We start from the raw sequence: 19,300 nt of genomic DNA on the forward strand, positions 1-19,300 counted from the left end.
TCACTGTAGGCAGTTCTGAAGAAGCTGCCTTATACAGAGCCCATAGAATCGTAGAATGTTAGGAGCTGGAAGGGACTCAAGGGTCATCCAGCCCAACTTCCTGCAATGCTGAAATCGCAGCTGAAGAATCCCTGACGGATGGCCACCCAAACCTGCAGTGACAGAGTCCACCGCCTTCCGAGGGAGTCCAGATTGTGTATTTTGAAGCGTGTTCGGGGTTTATTTTATTTTATTTTATTTGTTTTCACATATTACATTACAAATGTACCAAAGCCAACACCATTTCCTCCCCATCTCCCCATACATTTACATTTCCTCAGTCATCATATTATTCTTTTCTCCTTCCTTCTACTTCCCTCCGCCCCCACTCAATTTCCTCCACATTATGCAATTTACAATAATCTTTGCATTCTACAGTCTTCTCAAATCATCTATATATTATTATCTTTGCTTATTAATTTTTCTACCATCCAGTACTTCACATATTAATCTAGGCATATTAGCGTATCTTTTTTTGAGCAATATTTTGCCATATATTCATCAAAACATTTCCACTCCTTTTTAAATTTTTGATTCGACTGATTTCTTATTATAGCAGTTAATTTTGACAAAATTAAATATTCATTTAGTTTACAAATCCATTCCTCCTTTGTGGGTATAGTTTGTGACTTCCACCTAGCAGCAATCACTATTCTAGCAGCTGTACTTGCATATAGAAAAATTCTCCCCCCCGTGGTATCTCTTCATCTATCAATCCAAGGAGATATGTCTCTGGTTTCATTGTTATTGATATTTTCAACATCTCCTTTAGTTCTTCATGTACTACCACCCAAAATTTCTTAATTTCCTCACACCTCCACCACATCTGAAATCCAACCTGTGTCGGAGATGTGGTGGAGAAATAAGCGTATTCAGGGTTAGCCTTGCCAGAACTACCCTTTGGCATGGGAGCGAGTGACGGGAAGACCCCCGCGGGAGCCCGTGTGCTGACATTTCCCTCCATTTGCCGCAGGGATGACAACGACACAGGCCTCTTCCCAGCAGCACCGACAGCCACCCACTGGCCCCCTTTCGCTGAACGCAGACTCCAGGAGAAACCAGCCCCAGCAGGTCTCCCCCACGCTCTCGCCTCTGTCGCCAATCACTCAGGTACGCAAGGCATGCGATGGGGGACGCTTTTATTGGGAGCATGCTGTGGGGTAGGCGGACGAGGCTTGGGTCTGCGGTTTCCATAATCCAGTGCTAGTTTTGACAGAAACGCTGGCTCTGAAGAGGGGTGGCAGAAAAGATCTGATGTTGTTCTGAGTTACTGGTGCCAGCGAACATTGTGGCCGAGTGGGGATTTGAACCCTGGTCTCCCAGGTCCCAGTCCAACACTCCAACCAGTGCACCACTACTGGCTGTCTCATATCCCAGCTCTTTATATCCTAGCCTTGGAATCGTTGAATTGTAGATTGGGAAGGAACCCCCAAGAGTCATCTAGACCAACCCCCTGCAATGCAGGAATCTTTTGCCCAACGTGGGGTTCCAGCCCACGACCCTGAGATTAAGACTCTCAAAGTTTATTAAGAGACCTCTGGGCACTTTGGAACATTTTAAACATACAAGCACACATACGCTTGAGCATCACTTATTTCTGCCAGGTGCTGGCTGTTTCCACAGACCACTAGTAGGGACCCCTGCTCTCAGACTGGGTCATCTGAAGGAGAGCGCCCTGGCCTCCCTGCCTGTCATGTGACCCAGGGGAGGCCGTTCCTCACTGCCCTCTCCTGCCCTGTCCCCCTCCCCAGGCCGTGGCAATGGACGCCCTCTCCCTGGAGCAGCAGCTCCCGCCCTACCCCTTCTTTACCCAGACGAGCGCCCAGCAGCAGCAGCAACAGCAGACCCAGGTCGCCAGCGCTCTCCCGCCCAATGCCTCCCTGATGCAGACGTCCGGCCTGCAGCGAGGGGTGCAGCTGCCCCCGCTCTCCGTCACCGTCCCTTCCACAATCCCACAGTCTCCGCCGGGAAGCCAGAGCCAGACCTCCATGGGGATAGACATCAGTTCGGTAAGCTGGACTGGGGAAGGGCTGGGCGGGCAAGGTAGGGCGCCCTGTGGGGTGTGGGTCTAGGTCTGGGTGGGTGTGCACGCGGAGGACTTGCAAGATCTCCTGGGTCATGCAGGAATAGGGCAGCGAGAAGTTGGTGCACAACCACCTTTGCAGAAGTGTTGGTCTGCCTTCTACTTCACAGGTGCCTGACCTCTTTAGAACTTGAACTGCTGCTCTGTAGACAAAGCAGATGGCTTCCAAGCCCATTTTGTCAGTCACTGCTCCTGCTCCCGGGGGCCCCTGGGAATTGAGTTGCTACAGAGATTTCTCCAAAGGGTGCATGTTAGGAGAAAGGACTGCAATTTCAAGGGGTCTGTGTTGGGCGTTCCTAAGCAGGCTTTTAGGTAACAGCTTCAAGGCAGAGGACAGGCCTGCCTCCCAAGTCCGGCCGTGCGCTCTGTCGTTCTGCTCAGGGTGACTTTCGGGGAGCCCTTGAGAGCTGCCAGCACCCGTATGTTTCCTTGTCTTGGCAAAAGGAAATGGGGATGCTGGCTTCTCGGGACATCAGCCTGAGCGGATTATCAGTATGTACAGGAAACTGTCATGCCCTCGACCCCAGGCTTTTGGCTTGATCAAAGGCAGCTTCTCCTGGGGAGCCCCCCACCTCAGCCTCTGCCAACACCAGGCCCTCTCACTGATCTGGCATCCTACAGTTATGCTAGCTGGGAGGGTGGGGTGGTTTTGGGAGTCGCTGCGCAGTGAATGACAAAGGCTGGGTTTAGTTCCCGGCTTCGAGCCTCAGGGTCCTCAGTGGATGGAGGTGTCTCACCTGCCTCACCTGAGCTTCCCACTGAGCCCCCACTGACCATACAGGATGCAGGAGCAGCTTTGCTAAGGTTTGAGCTTGCAGCCTTCCCCTTCTGCCCCCTTTCTGTCTTCTCCAAACTCCTCTTCACGCGTTGGAGCGGTTGGCGGAAGCGTTCACTCTTTTTAGTGTTACGAAGCAGAGCTTGTGTATGTGTGGCTTTTCTTTCTTCTTTAAAGGCAGGGGACCAGAAAATTCTGCAGCCTTTCTAAACGATGCCAACTTCTTGACACCCTGCTTCTGAATTGGCTAGGGGTCCTCCCCAGCCCCGACCCTCAGGCCTGGGAGTCTAATCCACAGGAGGAGAGAGTTGCTCTTGTGCTCAGATCCTGCTTGCAGGTTTTGCTTGGGGACATCTGGTTGGCCACTGTGAGAACAGGACGCTGGACTAGATGGGTCACTGTCCTGATCTGGTGGGCTCTTCTTAGGTTCACACACTGTTCCAAGCAACCCTTTGCACCAACGAGGTCTGTGTGTTTAACGTTTGACACTGAGGTTCCCAGGAAGTCCGAAATCGCACGCACACCCTGTCCTTTTTCTCCTGGGATTTCAGTTATTACTATTACTATTTGTTGTTGTTGTTGTTGTTGTTGTTGTTGTTGTTGTTGTTGTTGTTGTTGTTATTATTATTATTATTATTATTATTATTATTATTATTACATCCCCTGGACAAGTCAGGGGCAGGCAGGGGAGAAGCACCTTGCTGCAAGACAGGAGTGGATAGTTCACTGAGCACAGATGTCCCCAATTTTAGATGCAGGTGTGAGAAAGCGAAAGAAGGGGCTGTGTTCTCCGGAGTGGGCTGAGCCAGGTGCAAAAGCAGTGTGCCAGCCACACCTCTTAAGCGGGATCCGTGGAGGAGAGGACTTACTGATGGCTACTAGCCATACTGGCAGTGTTCCCCCTCCACAGTCAGAGGCAGCCATGCTGCTGAATCCCCGTTGCTGGAAACCGCAGGAGGGGAGACCTGGTACTCAGACCCTGTTTGAGGATCAGGCCAATGGCCTGATTCAACAGGCTACTCTTACGTTCATTAGTAGATGGGGGGGGCGGCCGTGCTGAAATTAAGCCCTGCATAGATAAATGTATGCACATTTATTCCAATGTAAATGCATAGAAGTACCTGTTGCTGGGAGAAACTGCAGGAGGGGAAGTTGTCCTTGTGCTCAGGTCTGGCTTGTGGGATCAGGCCAAAGGGGGCCCACTTGGCCCGGCTTCCTGTACTCACAGTGGCCACCCAGATGCCCCCGTGGGAAACCAGCAAGCATGACCTGAGCAGAATGGCAACTCTCCCCACCCGACACAGTGGCTTCTGGTGAGGACAGGAGGCTAAGCTAGATGGGCTTTTGGCCTGACTCAGTGGCAGCGCTCTTCTTACGCCCACGCGGGTCCTTTCCCTCCAGGAGCTTTGGGGGAAGCCTGACTAGGAAAGGGATGTTTAAAAACCAGCTGTGTCTCCTCAATGCCTTTCCTGTCATTCTAAGGAGCAGAGGCATTTGGAATACAGCGTATGGTTCCTGGCTGCACCTTGCTCTCCAGGAAGCCGGGGAGGAAGTCCAGAAATGATTGTACCCCCCCACTTTTTTCTGTCCATGCTCTCTCGGGGCATTGTTTAACCGGTACTAGCTGACTCCCTGGGTGTTCATACAAGGGCTTTTCTTCCCTCCCATCTCTCTCTCTCTCTCTCTTTCTCTCCACGAAAGAACCCTGTGATTTCATCTGCCTTCTCTCCTTCCCCCTACCCTATTCTTTCTTTCTCTAACTCTATGTCCTTCTGTAGGGTTCACTCCAGCAGTACCGCAACAATGCTGGCTCCCCAGCCAACCAGTCTCCCACCTCTCCTGTCTCCAATCAAGCTTTCTCTCCTGGCAGCTCCCCTCAAGTAAGGGACTGACTGCATCTGTGTGTGTGTGTGTGTGTGTGTGTGTTCTCTCTCTCTCTCTCTCTCTCTCTCTCTCTCTCTCTCTCTCTCTCTCCCCCCCCCCAGGCCTTTCGCTTCCATGCTTCTCAATGGGTCCGTCTTATTTTCTCTCTCTCCCCAATCCCTCTTAATGTCACATTGTCCAATTTAAATATACAGTGGTGCCTCGAAAGACGAAATTAATCCGTTCCGCGAGTCTCTTCGTCTTGCGTTTTTTTCGTCTTGCGAAGCAAGGCTATTAGCGGCTTAGCGGCTATTAACAGCTTAGCGGCTATTAATGGCTTAGCGGCTTTAAGAAAAAGAAAACAAACTCGCAAGAACGAAACGTCTTGCGAAGCAAGCCCATAGGGAAATTTGTCTTGCGGAACGACTCAAAAAAATGGAAAACTCTTTCGTCTAGCGAGTTTTTCGTCTTGCGAGGCATTTGTCTTGCGGGGCACCACTGTATATCTTTATTTATTGAATTTCTATACCACCCTTCGTCTGAGGATCCCAGGGCGGTTTACGATAAAAAACGCAAATACACATAGCAATAGACAAAAACAACCCCCCCTCACTTCCAGCTATGTCTAGATGAGTGCTTGCCTGTTTTTAAATAAGGCGTAAAAACAGGGTTTGCACTGAACCTGTACAATGCTGGTGGATTCATACTGCTTCAGCTATCACATAGGTTTTTCTAAATGTGCAGACTGTTTTGATAATCCAGGAGGTTTTCCCCCCTTAAAGCACACACTGATTTATATAAGTGGGTTTGAGATGACATGAGTTGAAAGGTGGCTACTTTCTGCTGTTAAGTTGTAAACAACACACTTCAGAGTACAAGGTGCAGCTTCTGGTTTTCTTCAGTATTGTCCAGCACTGTTTTCTGCACTAAGTACAAATCTTACTTGGCTTCTCAGTGGTCACTGGAAGCAATATTGTATAATAACTATTAATATTATTAGTGGCATGAATTTCCTGCGCTTTGTCCTACATTAAACACACAGAGACCTACTTTTGAGTAGACATGTATACAGATGTTTTGGACTAAAACTCTCAGCTGCCCTGTGGTGGCTGGGCTGGAGAGCGCAGGTTCTTTAAAAGAAAAAACACCCACCCACACACCAAATAAGCATGTTTGCTAGGTTTAAAACAGGCCAAGTAAGAAGAAGAGGGGAAAGAATCTCCAGCCCTTAACACAGAGCTCTTAATCCATCACACACAGTCCGAGTTCCAAAAGTGAGTTTCAAAAATCCATAGGAAGAAGAGGGTTAGTTAAAAATTGAATTGAAAGACCAAAAGAAGAATCAAACTGTGAGACTTAAGTGTTCGTATAAAGACTTTGTTGTCCTGTGGTACCTTAGAAGATAATCAGACCCAAACGGCAAATAGTGGGTTTGGAGGCCTGCTAACACAGCCGGAACGAGTCGGCGAAGTCAGCGCACAGCAAAGACCCGCCGTAGGCGTCATGTTAATTGCCCACACAGCTGACGGCAGCCGGAGCACATGAAACCTTTTAGTACTTTCGTATTCAGGGAAAGCAAAGCACCGCTCGTTCCCAGCTCTCATCCCACAACGTGGGAGCAGTTGAAACAATCAGCAGCAGTTAGAAAGGGTTTTAAAAGGGTGAAGCAGCGCAGAGCGGGAGACCTCAGGCAGTCTTGGGTGCTGCTGCTGCTGCTGCTTAGTGGGAAAATCAGGGGTGGCCAACCTTTCACGCCCTCCATTGTAGAGTTGGGACCCTGAGGGTCATCTAGTCCAACCCCCACAATGCAGGAATCTCAACCAAAGCATCCGTGATAGAGGGGTCATCCAACCTCTGCTTAAAAACCTCTGAGGAAGGAGAACAAGGGAGACTGTTCCACTGTCAAACAGCTCTCACTGTCAAAGTTCTTCCTGATGAACCTCCTTTCTTGTAACCTGTAAGCCATCAGTGCAACTTCTGTGTGGAGAAAATCAGGGAAGGCCAAGCTTCCGCCCTCCAGAAGTTCCTGGACTACACTTCCCATCATCCCTTGCCTGTATAGGCAACAGCAAGGGGAGGTGGGAGTTGAGGTCCAGCAGCGCCTTGGAGGGCCACCGCCTTTCCCCCATCCCTACGTTAAATTTAATGTACGGGTCTGGCCACTTGATTCGATAGCCTTGTAAATCAATCGGGGGTCGTGTCCAAGCAAGTTTTTCCCTGAGCACGACCTACTGAAATCAGTATACCCAAGCGAGTCATGCCCCTTTGATTTCCCCAGGTCTGCTCTGAGGACGACTGCATGCTGGCTACAGCCCTTGGTTGTTACAGAGGGGAGGAGTAGACTGAGCACCGGCACCTAGCCACATTAGCTATGTGGGGCCTCCCTGCTCAGGCACACTCTACCTCTGAATGCCACCTGCTGCTGGTGTGCTGGAGAGAGAACCAGCGGCCGTCGGCCATCATAGCAAAACGGAACCCTTGTTCGCTGCCACCAAACACCAGGTGGTGGCGACGGGGCTGCTGCCATTTCCTTCCTGCCAGGTTTAGGGGGCATCTGCAGAAAGGAGGGTGCCAGGCCATGTGGCCTCGTCCCCCTCTCTCTGCCTTCCTTGATTCAGAAGGCTGAGAAGACTCGGAGCACAGTTTGCATGCGACAGGTTCATGCAGGAAGAACAAAGCACTGAGCCAGCCTTATGAGGAAAGGTTCCAGTTTGTGCATTCGTCTTTTTTTCCAGTTTTGAGAAAAGACGAGGAACAGGCGATGGGATAGAAGCCTATACAAAACGAGAAAGTGGCCGGAGAAAACATTTTTCTCCCTCACACAAGGTGCTGGACCTCGTGGGCATTGAGGGGAATTCCTGGCCTTCCTTGCCGCAGCGCTCAGCCATTCAGTTAACGAAAGCTAGCAAGCCCCTCTCCCTCTTCAGTTCTGCAGAGAGAGCCTTTGGCTTCCGCAGCCAGCGGAAGAGGCCAGGTCTTGGATCCCAAAGTGCTGAAGCGATGAAAAAAAAAGCCCTTCCCCTTTAATCACGTCTCCTCCACCCCCCACCTCCCCGGTCTCTGCTGGCAAAGTTATTAAAAACAGTGCAGTTAAGGATCCTCAAGGGGAGCAATTTTTTTATTAAAAAAATGCATCTGTATCACTTTGCACTGCTGCACAGTTGTAAAATGAGAGTGGTTTCTCATAGACCTGCTGGTGGGGAGGAGGTGGTCAGATTATAATAGCCCAGCAGAGAAAGGTTAGGGCAGAGGGATTCCTGAATTTAGGTTGATAATGGGGGAGGAGGCTTGCTTGCTGCTGCCTGTCTCGGCTGTTTTTTAAGCGCAGGACCAGGCTTGTAGAATCAACTTGGTTGGATTTTTTTTTTGCAAAAAAACCTCTTTAGGTCTTTCCTACTTTATAAGAGACCTTGTGAGAAGGTCTCTAGAAGGCAGGGTAAAAGGAACTCGAAAGATTCGCTTTGCTTTGCCTTCTTCATTTTGAAGCAGTTTGGGGAATTGTAGCATTCGGGAGCTTCTCAATCAGGCTTTGCCAAGCTGATCTAATCTGCGCATGACTAGCGTTGGATGGAAATAGTAATAACAGCCGTAGGAGTAGGAGTACAAATAAAAATATTATTGGGCCACAACCAAGCGGATCTCATCAGCGTCTGATGAGCGTTGGATACGAGTCATAAGTGCAGTGGTAGTAGGAATAAAAATCTTGTCGTCATTCCAAGCAAACTTCCTAACCAAAGGAGGGGGGGCATCTCAGTTGCTGCTGTTTTGGGTAGCACAGCCCCTTATCCTCCCCATTGCTCCACTGGCATGCAGTCATGTTGGTCAGGACAGTTTGCAAGCTATCTCATCCATCAGAGCCTTTCTACCCCTCTCCCACCCTCTGGGGCAGACATGCTTCTTCAAACCATGTGCGACCCATTCACTTTTGTCCCCTCTCCCCCTTTCCGGCCTGTGTGTTTCTGGCATGGTGGTGGCAGTGGCATAGCCCTCATCTAAGGTGGAAACCAGGTTACTGTGCCCCCCCCCAAGTCCCATCTCCTCCTCTAGAGCTCTGCTCTGCTCTTGAATTCATCATTCTGGGGCTGGTTGGTAGTTAGCCAGTGGGGTGGGGTGGGGATTTCACCACGCAGCCTTCAATTCAGCATCCTCAAGGGCGTTCTTGGCAGACTGTCTGCTGCCCCCATTCTGGATTTCAGCAAAGGGCTCTTCTCTGCACTGATTCACCCCTTCCTCCTCCTCCTCCTTCTTGCAGCAAACATCTATCCTGGGGAGCGTCTTTGGGGATTCCTGTTACGACCAACAGATGACGGCCAGGCAGGCAAACGCTTTATCTCATCAGGTGAGAGCGCTTTCTGTGACTCCCAAGCACCCCTTGAGTGGAGGTTCAAATGGGATTGGTGGTTTCGACTCTTCACCACCCAGCGAAGTTTGGTTCATCGGGCGGCCAGATAAAATACTTGTTAAATTTGCATGCTGCCCTTCGTCCGTAGATCTGGGGGCGGTTCGCAGCGTCAAAATGCTAAATCACAATTTTAGCCATGGTTGCAAAGTGGAACGTAGAATCATAGGATTGTAGACTCGGAGGAAGGGTCTCCACGGGTCATCTAGCCCAGCCCAGTTCAGAGCAGTATGCCCTTGGGATGATGATGATGATGATGATGATGATGTATTACAGTGGTGCCTCGCAAGACGAAAAGAATCCGTTCCTTGATTCTCTTTGTCTAGCGGTTTTTTCGTCTTGCGAAGCAACCCCATTAGCGGATTAGCGCTATTAGCGGTTTAGCGGCTTAGCGGCTATTAAAGGCTTAGCGGCTGAGCTGCTAAAAGGCTATTAGCAGCTTAGCGGCTTAGAAAAATGGGGGGGAAAGCGGGGGGGGGAAATGGCAAGACTCGCAAGACATTTTCGTCTTGCGAAGCAAGCCCATAGGGAAATTCGTTTTGCGAAGCACCTCCAAAACGGAAAACCCTTTCGTCTAGCGGGTTTTCCGTCTTGCGAGGCATTCGTCTTGCGGGGCACCACTGTACTTGTACCCCCACCCATCTGACTGGTGGGTTATGAACCCAGCCGGCTTTTCAGCCCAGCCCAGCAAGGCTCTTTTATTAAGTTGTTACCTCCAGGATTCCTTCCTCCAGCTTGAGCAGTTCAACATGATTGAGAACGCCATCAGCTCCAACAGCCTCTACAGCCCCTGCTCCACCCTCAATTACTCCCAGGCAGCCATGATGGGCCTCACCGGAAGCCACGGGAGCCTCCAGGACGCCCAGCAGCTCAGCTACGCCAGCCACGGGAACATCCCCAACATCATCCTCACAGGTGCGTCCGTGGTTTGGCGCCTGGGGGGTGGGACTGGCTGCGCATCGCCACCCTTTGGACCTTTGCAGCTGCTGAATTTCTGAACAGCAGCGGCTGGTAGGGCAGAAATAGCGATGTCACGCTGGCCACGTGACCCGGAAGTGTCTCCGGACAGCGCTGGCCCCCGGCCTCTTGAGTGAGATGGGCGCACAACCCCAGAGTCTGGCAAGACTGGCCCGTACGGGCAGGGGTACCTTTACCTTTACCTTTAGGGAGCCCAGCAAGCAGGTGGCACTGCGGCTGGCGAGAGACAGAGCCCACAAATGATAGTTTTCTCCTCCTCCCTGCTGATTTCCTCCCACAAGGAGCAATCGATCAACCAGTCTTTATGACAGCCAAAGACCAGCTGGTGAAAAGAGCAATAAAAACAGGTATAACTGCTTCAGCCCCAAGGGGCAGAAGAAGTAGGCAGAGCTGAGAATTTCACATGTGCTTATTTGCATTAAAAGCAACACTCTGTCAGCTACAGTATGTGAACCAGAGTTTAAATTTTTATTCGTTCGCTGACCATCACTGTCACCATGGCGTGGCCTGGCCTTGTTGCCATAAAACAGAATTTCCTGACGGGCCTGGTGACCTCCAAGTCTTGGATTTTACAAGGGGAGACAGTGAGAATCAGGAGGAAGAGGCTGGCAGGCAGGCAGGCAGGGCCACCCCCCAGACTGGTTGCAGGTCAGAAGGCGGGCAGACAGAGGCTGGTGGGGCAGTGCCCATTATGCCCTTGCAGAGCAGACTCCATTGTTTCTGGGCCAGACAGTGTAGACCATGGGTCAGCAAACTTTTTCAGCAGGGGGCCATTCCACTGTCCCTCAGAACTTGTTGGGGGCCGGACTATTTTTTTTAAAAAAATGAATTCCTCGGCCCCACAAATAACCCAGAGATGCATTTTAAATAAAAGGACACATTCTACTCATGTAAAAACACACTGATTCCTGGACTGTCCGTGGGCCGGATTGAGAAGGCGATTGGGCCGCATCTCGCCCCGGGGCCTTAGTTTGCCTACCCACGGTGTAGAAAGAACTGAGCTACATGGACTCAAGGGTCGGACTTGGCACAAGGCGAATTCCTACGTTTTCCTTGTTTGGAAAACCAGGAGGACTAGAACATAGTTTTTCTAGGAAGAGCTGCAGCTTAGCTCCAGGGCTTCACATGCAGCTTTCCCCAGGTGCAATCCCCTGCAGCACCTTTGGGTCGGGCTGGGAATGTCCCCCACGCTGGGTCTGACTGTCTGAACAGCTTCGTGTGTTGCTAACGTCTGAAGTTAGCTCCTGGGTTGCCCCAAGGAGTGTGTCAGGTGGAAGAGGAGCGGAGGCTGATCCTAACCAAAGGTCTTTCTTTCTTTCTTTCTTTCTTTCTTTCTTTCTTTCTTTCATCTCTCCCTCCACCCTGCCACTCCCAGTGACCGGGGAGTCCCCTCCCAGCCTGTCGAAGGACCTGACCAGCTCTCTGGCCGGCGTGGGGGATGTCAGCTTCGACTCTGATTCCCAGTTCCCCCTGGACGAACTCAAAATCGACCCCCTGACCTTGGACGGGCTGCACATGCTCAACGACCCTGACATGGTCCTCGCTGACCCCGCCACAGAGGACACTTTCCGGATGGACCGGCTGTAGGGGAGAGGGGAAGAGGGGGCGCGTCGCCGAGAGTGAGAGAGCGCATGCCAAATCGCAAATAAAAGGTGTACCAAGTCTCGGCGCCCGCAGAGGCAGGGACCGGCCCACCTCGGGTCCGTCGCACCTGAGAGCCGGGCTCGTTCCACCCTCACAGAGCAGCTGCCCACCCCCCCGTCTCCCCCCCCGCCCTCCAGAGGCCACTGGTTTGGGAGAGGACCTCTTTATCCATATGCCCCCCTTGCGCCCTTTCCGTTCTCTCGCCCTCTGCTTGCCACCAAAGTTCGGTCCTTGTTCTCCTTTGCACTAAATGGTTTCTCCGTCTTTGTTTTTGGGAAGGCAGGGAGTGGGGTGGCAGTAGAGGAGGCTGCTCCCTCTCTTCCTCTCCCCCCCCCGCCCCGGTGGCTGGGCAAAGCGCTCTGAAAAGGTAAATAGATAGTTCTTATCCCCCCCCCCACCTCTGTCAAAACTACCGAGTCTCCGGTTTCGGTTACAGAAACAGCCACTTCTGCATGAAGCCGGGAGCTTGGGGGGGGTGCTGGGGGTTGCGCGACAGACACGTGAAGCCCCACCACCCCTGAGTCCAAAAGCTACATTGTGGATATTGCTGCTTTCCTTCTGGGAAATGGGGTGGGTGGGGTTTCAGTATAGGAGCTGGTGGGGAGAGTCCGGTGAGCCCTCCAGAATAATTTCCTGAGGCAGATGCTTGGCTTTGAAGGATGGGGAGAGGGGTGTAAATGGTTAGTGATCTCCTGTGCCCCCCCCTTTTCGCTAGCCTTGACTCTCATCCAAAACTCTATTGCTGCCTGTTCCCCCGTTTGCCTCCTTGCTCAACAGTTGCAGAAACATCTCTTTTTGGGGGGCAACACCAAAAATTTAGTTTAGGGGATTTAGTTGCACGAGCCGCCTAACTCCTCTTTCCGATTCAAAGGACTTTTTTGGCAGGGGGTGGGGGACAGGTAGAGGAAGAGGAGGGGCAATTTTATTTATGTCGCATACTTCCGTTACCTAAAGGAAGGAGCTACGGTTTCCTCTTGGTTGAACGCTTGCGGGATTATTGCTGTCCAGCGTGCAGGTCTCCCCTCCCCTTTTTGCATGGCAAAGACAGTTCCCGCCCAGTATTAAAGGAAAATATCTCACGTGCATGATTTGTTATTTTTTAGCAGGGAATAGCGAGGAAAATCCGGTCAGCCTTGGAGGGGCGCCGGGCCAGACTGAGCCCCCAAATGGTTGCTGAGGGTGGCAGAATCAGAGGGGTTCAGTGGGGAATCGTTTAAGGGGACCCCAAGATGTACACACACGTCTCCTGCTTGCAAAGTGGACAGAGATGTTCTCTCCTTCGACGTCCCGAGCGGAAGGCGCTCTTTGGCGTGGGGCAGTTTTTTGGACTGACTCCAATGCGTTTGTCACTTTCCCTTGGCAGAATCTCGTGCCAAGTGCCCCTGGGGTGTTGGTGGGTCCCTGAAACACATGTCTGGAGCTCAGAAATCCTCTCGCAGGCATGTTTGTGAGTCTGAATGCTTCAGGCAGGGTCTCCCTGCTCCCCACCCCCCAAACACTTTTCTTTTACGGCATCCCATTCTCCAGGTCAGGTCCCTGGTTTTCTGGGCTGCTTGGGAGGAAGTGAACCTCCCATTTGCCGAAAATGCTAATCTGGTAGCCTCCTGTGGCTCCCTTGGCCTGGCTGGGCGATATCTTAAGTCCCCTGGGCCTTCCTGGCTGGCGCAGCAGAGCTTACCTCCCTGCCGTCCCCTCTTCTGCTCTGAGTTGGCCGGGCAGCGTTCAACTTGAGTCCCTGCCTTGTTGTCCCTCAGGTTCTGGGTTTGAGTCCTGCCATAGCCTTCCCCGAATGCCTCCCCCCCCGGCGAGTTACAGCTGGGCCCCTGGGCCCCTGCATGTGCCGCTAGGAAGTCCCGTTCTGAGTACATGTCTGCTTACACTCCGCCTGTGCCATCCTTTGTTTTCCGACTTTTGCACTAAAACTGTGCTGTCTCCTAGGCGTTCTGTGTGGGCGCTTCGATGCAGTGCTTCTCCCCCAACCCTTTCGACTTCCAAGAAGTGGCCTCTCCCATTGTTATATAACCCGTATCAGTATTTTAGCCTCTAGTACTCGCCATGGTCTGCCCATTTCAAGCCTGCTCTGGATCCCTCTCCCGCACGAGGAGGAATCCCGTCTGCTAAAAAAAAAACCAACAGGAGGTGCTAACTCTCCTGCTCCGGAGGGGGAAAGCAGGGACCTCGTCCTTTGGCCTCCAGCGATCCTGTCAGAATTCACTGGTCCGCCTCTCTGGGATGCCCTTCCCTCAGATCTCAACATGTGCACAGTCCTCTTCAGTCTTTGGCCTGCCGTTTGGGGATGTGGAATCGGAAGACTCGTTTCCTGGTCTTGGTAAACACACGCAGCTCTCGAACCGGACAGTTTTATAGGGAGATGTAAAAATCTCTCCTCCTCCCCTTTTCTAAATTACACATGTACATAGGAGAGCCTGAGTGCGGATAAACTGTAAGTAGTTTTACAAAAATGGCCTTAATATATATCTATCTATCTATATATATATATATATATATCTGTATACACACGTGAAACACAAACACAAAAAAAACACTTTCTGGATTTGAGGGTCACTGAGGATTAGGGACCATTTGCACTGTTAAAATTTCTGGTTTGTGTTTCATTTGTTGCTGTTGCTGGAAACGGTTGTTAAAGATGGCAGGATCGTAGCGCGAGATTTTTCGATGTGCTCGATATCTCTCTCCCAGCAGGGGGCAGCGTCATTCTTAATTTATCATGTTGAGTAGCCAAGCGATGACTTTAGCACAGCGGCAAATTACTTCCTCCCTTAATGCACCTTATATTCTGCTTCTTTCTGTTTTTTTTCATCATGGGGAGGGGGCTTTCTATCCTCACCCCCACCCTCAATTCTGTGTTTAAGGCCAGGCCCCCGGAGGTTTTGAGATACATGCTCTGTCTGCATCCGAAGCTTGCTTAAAGTTGCTTATTTTGAAGGGGCGGAGCTGAAAGCTCCCCATATCCTTTTGGGGGATTCTAGCCACCATGATTCTGTTCCAGGGGAGAATGCTTTGTTGCCGTCGTTGAGCAGAGAGGAAGTCCTGCTTGGTTCAAAAGCGGGAGTGTTGTTCGTTGCTCAGTTCGGGTCAGGTTTAAAAGAACAGCTCTCTTTCGCTTAGGTGCCTGGCTTGCATCTGAATGGGCACAGTGGTGCGTTTGTCTTAAGCCATTCTTTCTGTATTCTCCTTTCCTCCCCCCCCTTACCTTCCCAACAACCCTGTGAGGTAGGTTAGGCCAAGAGATGGCAGCTGGCCCAGGGAGTGCCTGTGCTGAGTGGTCATTTTATCCTGGGTCTCTGTGGGCCTTAATCTGACACCAGCCTGGCCCAGTGTTGCTCTGTGTGTGTGTGCACCAGCTAATAATATTGTGTAAACGAGACCAGCTTCACCCCTGCAGTGCAGTCTGAGCCCCTGAACTTACATAAGCAGTGCCCTTTCTCCTTACAATTTGGCAAGAAAAAGTTCCCAGTGAGGAACGGAGCGCAGAAGTCGACGTCCCTCCAGTTTCCATCAGGCTCCGCTTGCTCCACAGCACCTCCACTGGAACAGGCCAGGAGGGGTACTGCGCCTTCTCATCCCAGTGGGAGTCCCAGGAGCCAGGAGGGTCCCCTTTCATTGCCAATTCTGGTCTGCCGCCTCAGGCGCTTGGGTGCACCCACAGAGGCTACTGGCTGCCAGGCAGTACAGGCTTCCATAGCTCAGTTGGTAAGAGCATGGGACTCTGAATCTTAGGGTTGTGGGTTCGAGCCCCATGTTGGGCGAAAGGTTCCTGCATTGCAGGGGGATGGGCTGGATGACCCCTTGGGGTCCCTTCCAGCTCTACAAGTCTGTGATTCCTAGCAGGAGCTTTGCTGCCAGCCCAAAATATTAGCAAGGCATGTTAGAGCCCTAGAGCTGTTTGGGGGGTATGGGGCAATTAGTCCAATTCTGCAGATTTCGAGTATCTTTGTAATAAACAAGGCTCTATTCTGGAAAAATGCCACACCACATTCCTTAAATCCCCACCCAACAGCTGCCATTGTTGGTCTTTGAAAATGGAAGTTGGCCCCCAAAAGCCCCCCTTGGCATCAAGTGCCAAATGAATTAAATGACAATGAGGACTGTCATCCTCATTGTCAGGGCCTTGCTCCATCTCCATCCTTGCAAGCTGTGTGGAGAAGCGTTCCTGAGCATATGCAGAGTTCCGCTGTCCCCTCCTCCTCTCCCCCTGTAACCCCCACGCCCCGATGGACCTGGTCCCGGTTTTCTAAGGGGGTGTGTGACTCCCCACCTGTTCTTTGGGTGGGCTCTGGCAGCCAGCGGTTGTCGAGAGGCCAGGATGGGTATCAGAAGCAATTGCGGGGATGGCAGGCCGGGTGCTGGTGTTTTAAATCCACAATGCTTTCCGTCAGCTTCGAAAAATGTCTTGCAAAAGCAGGGGCCAGAGTGAATGACTATAAATACATATATATTGGGGTGGGTGTGGGTGTGCGCGCGCATGTGTATGCAGACTGAGATGGAAGTGTAAAAAAAGCAAGACTTAAAGTGGCACAGGGAGCGGGGTACAGATCCAGCAACTGGGTCAGGCCCAGCCCCCTCTTCCCACAGCGGCCAACCAGACCCCCAGCAAGCAGGGGGCTAATTGTCCGGATGTCCTCGGATACAGGATGCTGGGCTCGGAGGTGGTCAGACCCAGCTATGCACAAATTGGGGGCGGGTAGGATAAGACACCCCCACCCCCATCCCTGCCAAAAAAGGCCAAATTTGGGGGCGGCCTCTGCCCATTGCATGGCCAGGGAAAACTGAGTCTTGTTATTGCTGTGGCTTTTCTGCATGTTTGCAGGAGTCTTGCTGGGGGCTCCTTGGAAATCTATCTCTGACAGGCAGCAGCAAGAGACTGAACTGTCCCTTTTTTAAATAGAAAAGAAAAAGGAAAGCTACTTCTTTCTCTCCCTCCACCGCCCCATTTCCATCCTCCCTTTCCTGCCTCCATCCTTTCAAGGCAGCCATTTCCCCCCCACCCTTTTTTTCTTAGGTAGAATTCCTCTCCAGAAGAGACCTACATACTACACCCATGGCTTTTGAAAAAGGAAAGAAGGCACTTTGATTTATTTATTTTTAATTAAAAAAATTCCCTTGTCACTGTGAAAACATCTGTGAAAGAGCAGTTGAATATCTGAGTATGCATTCTTCTTCTTTTTAGGGGGGGAAAATGGGGAACCCAAACAAAAAGTTAAGTGTTTTTGTGTTGTAACTTTTCTTTTTTAACGAACCGGTTTAACCTTCCTTTTATTTCCAAAAGAAAACTTGTAGGCTTTGTGCAGAATTCCCATATTGCAATATGTGAATTGGGGGTGGGTGCGGAGGGTTTAAATAACCAACACACTACGTTTATGGAACTTCGGTCGATATCTTTGTGCTTTTCGTTGTATTTATTATTATTGTTTTTTATTTTTTTTAAAAAGGGGGAAACAACTTCCTTCTGGGGAGGAGGGCATGGTGCGTGTGTGTGTATATAAATATATATATATATTTTAAAAAAGTATATATAAATAAATGTGAGCTTGGCCAGTTTCTACTGTGTTTATAAAGGAAAGGCGTGGCTTTTTTGGGGAGGGGAACGCAGTCTGGGGGGGGGGGAGATGCTTTGAGGCGGCCGCAGCAACAGCTTGGTATTTTCTTCCTTTGGGGTGTTGGGTTTTGGTTTTCATCCCCCTTTTACATAAGAACCGAAAGCAAAAAAAAATGTATAATAGCTGTATCTTAGCATGTGTATTGAAGCAAAGGCTGTCTTGGCTCAATGTCCCCATTCTCCACCTGCAAATTGGACGATCTCACGCCCGTAGTTGAGCATCATTGCCTTCTTTTGCTTTTTGCCTGGTTCCCTTCTCTCCTCTCCTTTTCCCCCCCTCCCTCCACCCCAAAGCCTTCTCGGTATATCGATAACAATGACAAAATTCCCAGCGTTAATCGTTCTCCCCACCCAGCCCCAATTTTCAGGCGTGTCAAAAAACGGTGGAAACCCCATCTTTGGGACAGGGGTGGGTGGGAGATGGGCTCTGAGATGCCTTCTCTTTCCGCCCCCCCAGACGCAACTTATATATGTTTGGGAAGCTGGGGCAACCCAGTCAGATGGACAGAGTTCAAATAATAAAATGATTATCGCCATTATTATCAATTGCCGCCACATCCAAACGGTGTTCTGTTACTGTATGGCACGGCTGACCTGAGCCGGACGTGTCTTCTCCTGGCCCAGGCTTCACCAACCTAGCGCCGCCACCCCCCCTTAAATGCTGGATGGGGTGGGCAGGCAGGTTTCTGGAGGCTGGGGCTGGGTGCGCAGTAGAAGCTTCTCTGAAAAAAAAAGCACCAGCAGAGCTTTAAAACTTAACTGGGCAGATCAGCAGAGGCCTAATGCCTGACCCCCCCCCCTTCCCAAAAATGAATGGGTCAAAATACTTCTCCCCATAACCCCCTCCACCCCTTTGCAAGTGTGTGTGATTGTGGGTGGGGTGTGAAGTTTGACATGTCCCCCACTTTAAAAATCCCACGAACAGCAAGTAGGATTAAATTGAATTCAGTGCAAATAAACACGACTTGCTGAAATAAAAGGAGGGAGGGTTGTTTTAGGGTTTGTTTGTTTTTGCCAAATTGGGTGGGAGGGTTAAGTGTTTTTTTGGGGGGGTCCTGGTGCTGTTTTAGATGCAACCCCCCCCCCCCCCAGTTCTGGGGATACCTCTCAATTCTAGATTACAGTTCTGTTAGTTTCATAAGCCTTCATTTGCAGCTGATAGTTTTTAGAAAGACCACAGGGACTAGCTGCATGGTGTGTTTTTTAAAAAGAGAAATGGCGGTATCAGGAATCCCTACTAAAAGCCATTATCCTCGGTGTGGGGAGATTCACAATCCTCTTGAGGCGGCACCTCTGTTTCACTTCGGGAAACCCTAACCAACCATTGCGTAGAAATCAGCCCTTTTGCAGAAGCCGCTCAAAACTCTCTGTGCCAGGAGAGGGAATGGCTTAATCCCTACTCAAGATCCTTGATTTGGAGAACACTTAGCTAAGGCACGGCTTGCAAATGCAATCGCATCTCTTTGGCTGCCCTGCCATACGCAACAGAAACACCAGGATTAATTCCGCAAGCTTTTGCAGGTTGTGTCCGCGGTCGGCCATACTCTGAGTAGTCCTATTGAAACAGACGGATGTGGCCAAACTGGTCTGGTGGATCTACTCTGAGCAGAACTTAATTGGGCTGCAACCCTAACATCACTTTCTTTTTTTGGGGGGGGGGATAAGACCATGCCTAAACGTTATTTCCCCCTTCGATCCTAAATAGTTCCTAACTCTATATGGGCATGAGCACTTGCACATTAAACGTAATTATCCATATTATAATAACCATATTGCTAGAGACATCCAGAACATTAACGCAACTTAGCAAGTAAACAAAATGTGCTTAGTTCTAGCAGTTAGTCGGGTGGTAGCTTTTCAATACATGGCTTTCTTTTGGGGGCAGGGAGGAAATTAAAT

General features: G+C 50.6%; 1 protein-coding gene and 1 long non-coding RNA gene across 8 annotated transcripts in view; both read left to right on the top strand.

Moving 5' to 3' along the window:
- The window catches only part of CRTC1 (CREB regulated transcription coactivator 1), a 47,659-nt gene extending 35,074 nt beyond the window's left edge, over window positions 1–12,585 (top strand). Inside the window, exons 9-14 of one of the 7 annotated variants that reach the window (XM_053372483.1) lie at window positions 1,013–1,149; window positions 1,791–2,048; window positions 4,676–4,777; window positions 9,013–9,099; window positions 9,879–10,074; window positions 11,513–12,585. In XM_053372483.1, the coding sequence (XP_053228458.1) occupies window positions 1,013–1,149; window positions 1,791–2,048; window positions 4,676–4,777; window positions 9,013–9,099; window positions 9,879–10,074; window positions 11,513–11,724 (992 nt within the window). In that variant the 3' untranslated portion in view covers window positions 11,725–12,585. The remainder of the gene's footprint in view (window positions 1–1,012; window positions 1,150–1,790; window positions 2,049–4,675; window positions 4,778–9,012; window positions 9,100–9,878; window positions 10,075–11,512) is intronic. The other 6 variants (XM_053372484.1, XM_053372485.1, XM_053372487.1 and 3 more) reach the window with 6 other exon arrangements.
- A 3,630-nt stretch (window positions 12,586–16,215) lies between these two features.
- LOC128405669 (uncharacterized) lies at window positions 16,216–16,975 on the top strand. Its single transcript, XR_008328336.1, has 2 exons — window positions 16,216–16,350; window positions 16,404–16,975. It is a non-coding gene; the product is annotated as an uncharacterized LOC128405669 (long non-coding RNA).
- Window positions 16,976–19,300: the final 2,325 nt, after the last annotated feature.

The sequence above is a fragment of the Podarcis raffonei genome, chromosome 18, assembly GCF_027172205.1.
Source record: "Podarcis raffonei isolate rPodRaf1 chromosome 18, rPodRaf1.pri, whole genome shotgun sequence".
Lineage (NCBI taxonomy): Eukaryota > Metazoa > Chordata > Lepidosauria > Squamata > Lacertidae > Podarcis > Podarcis raffonei.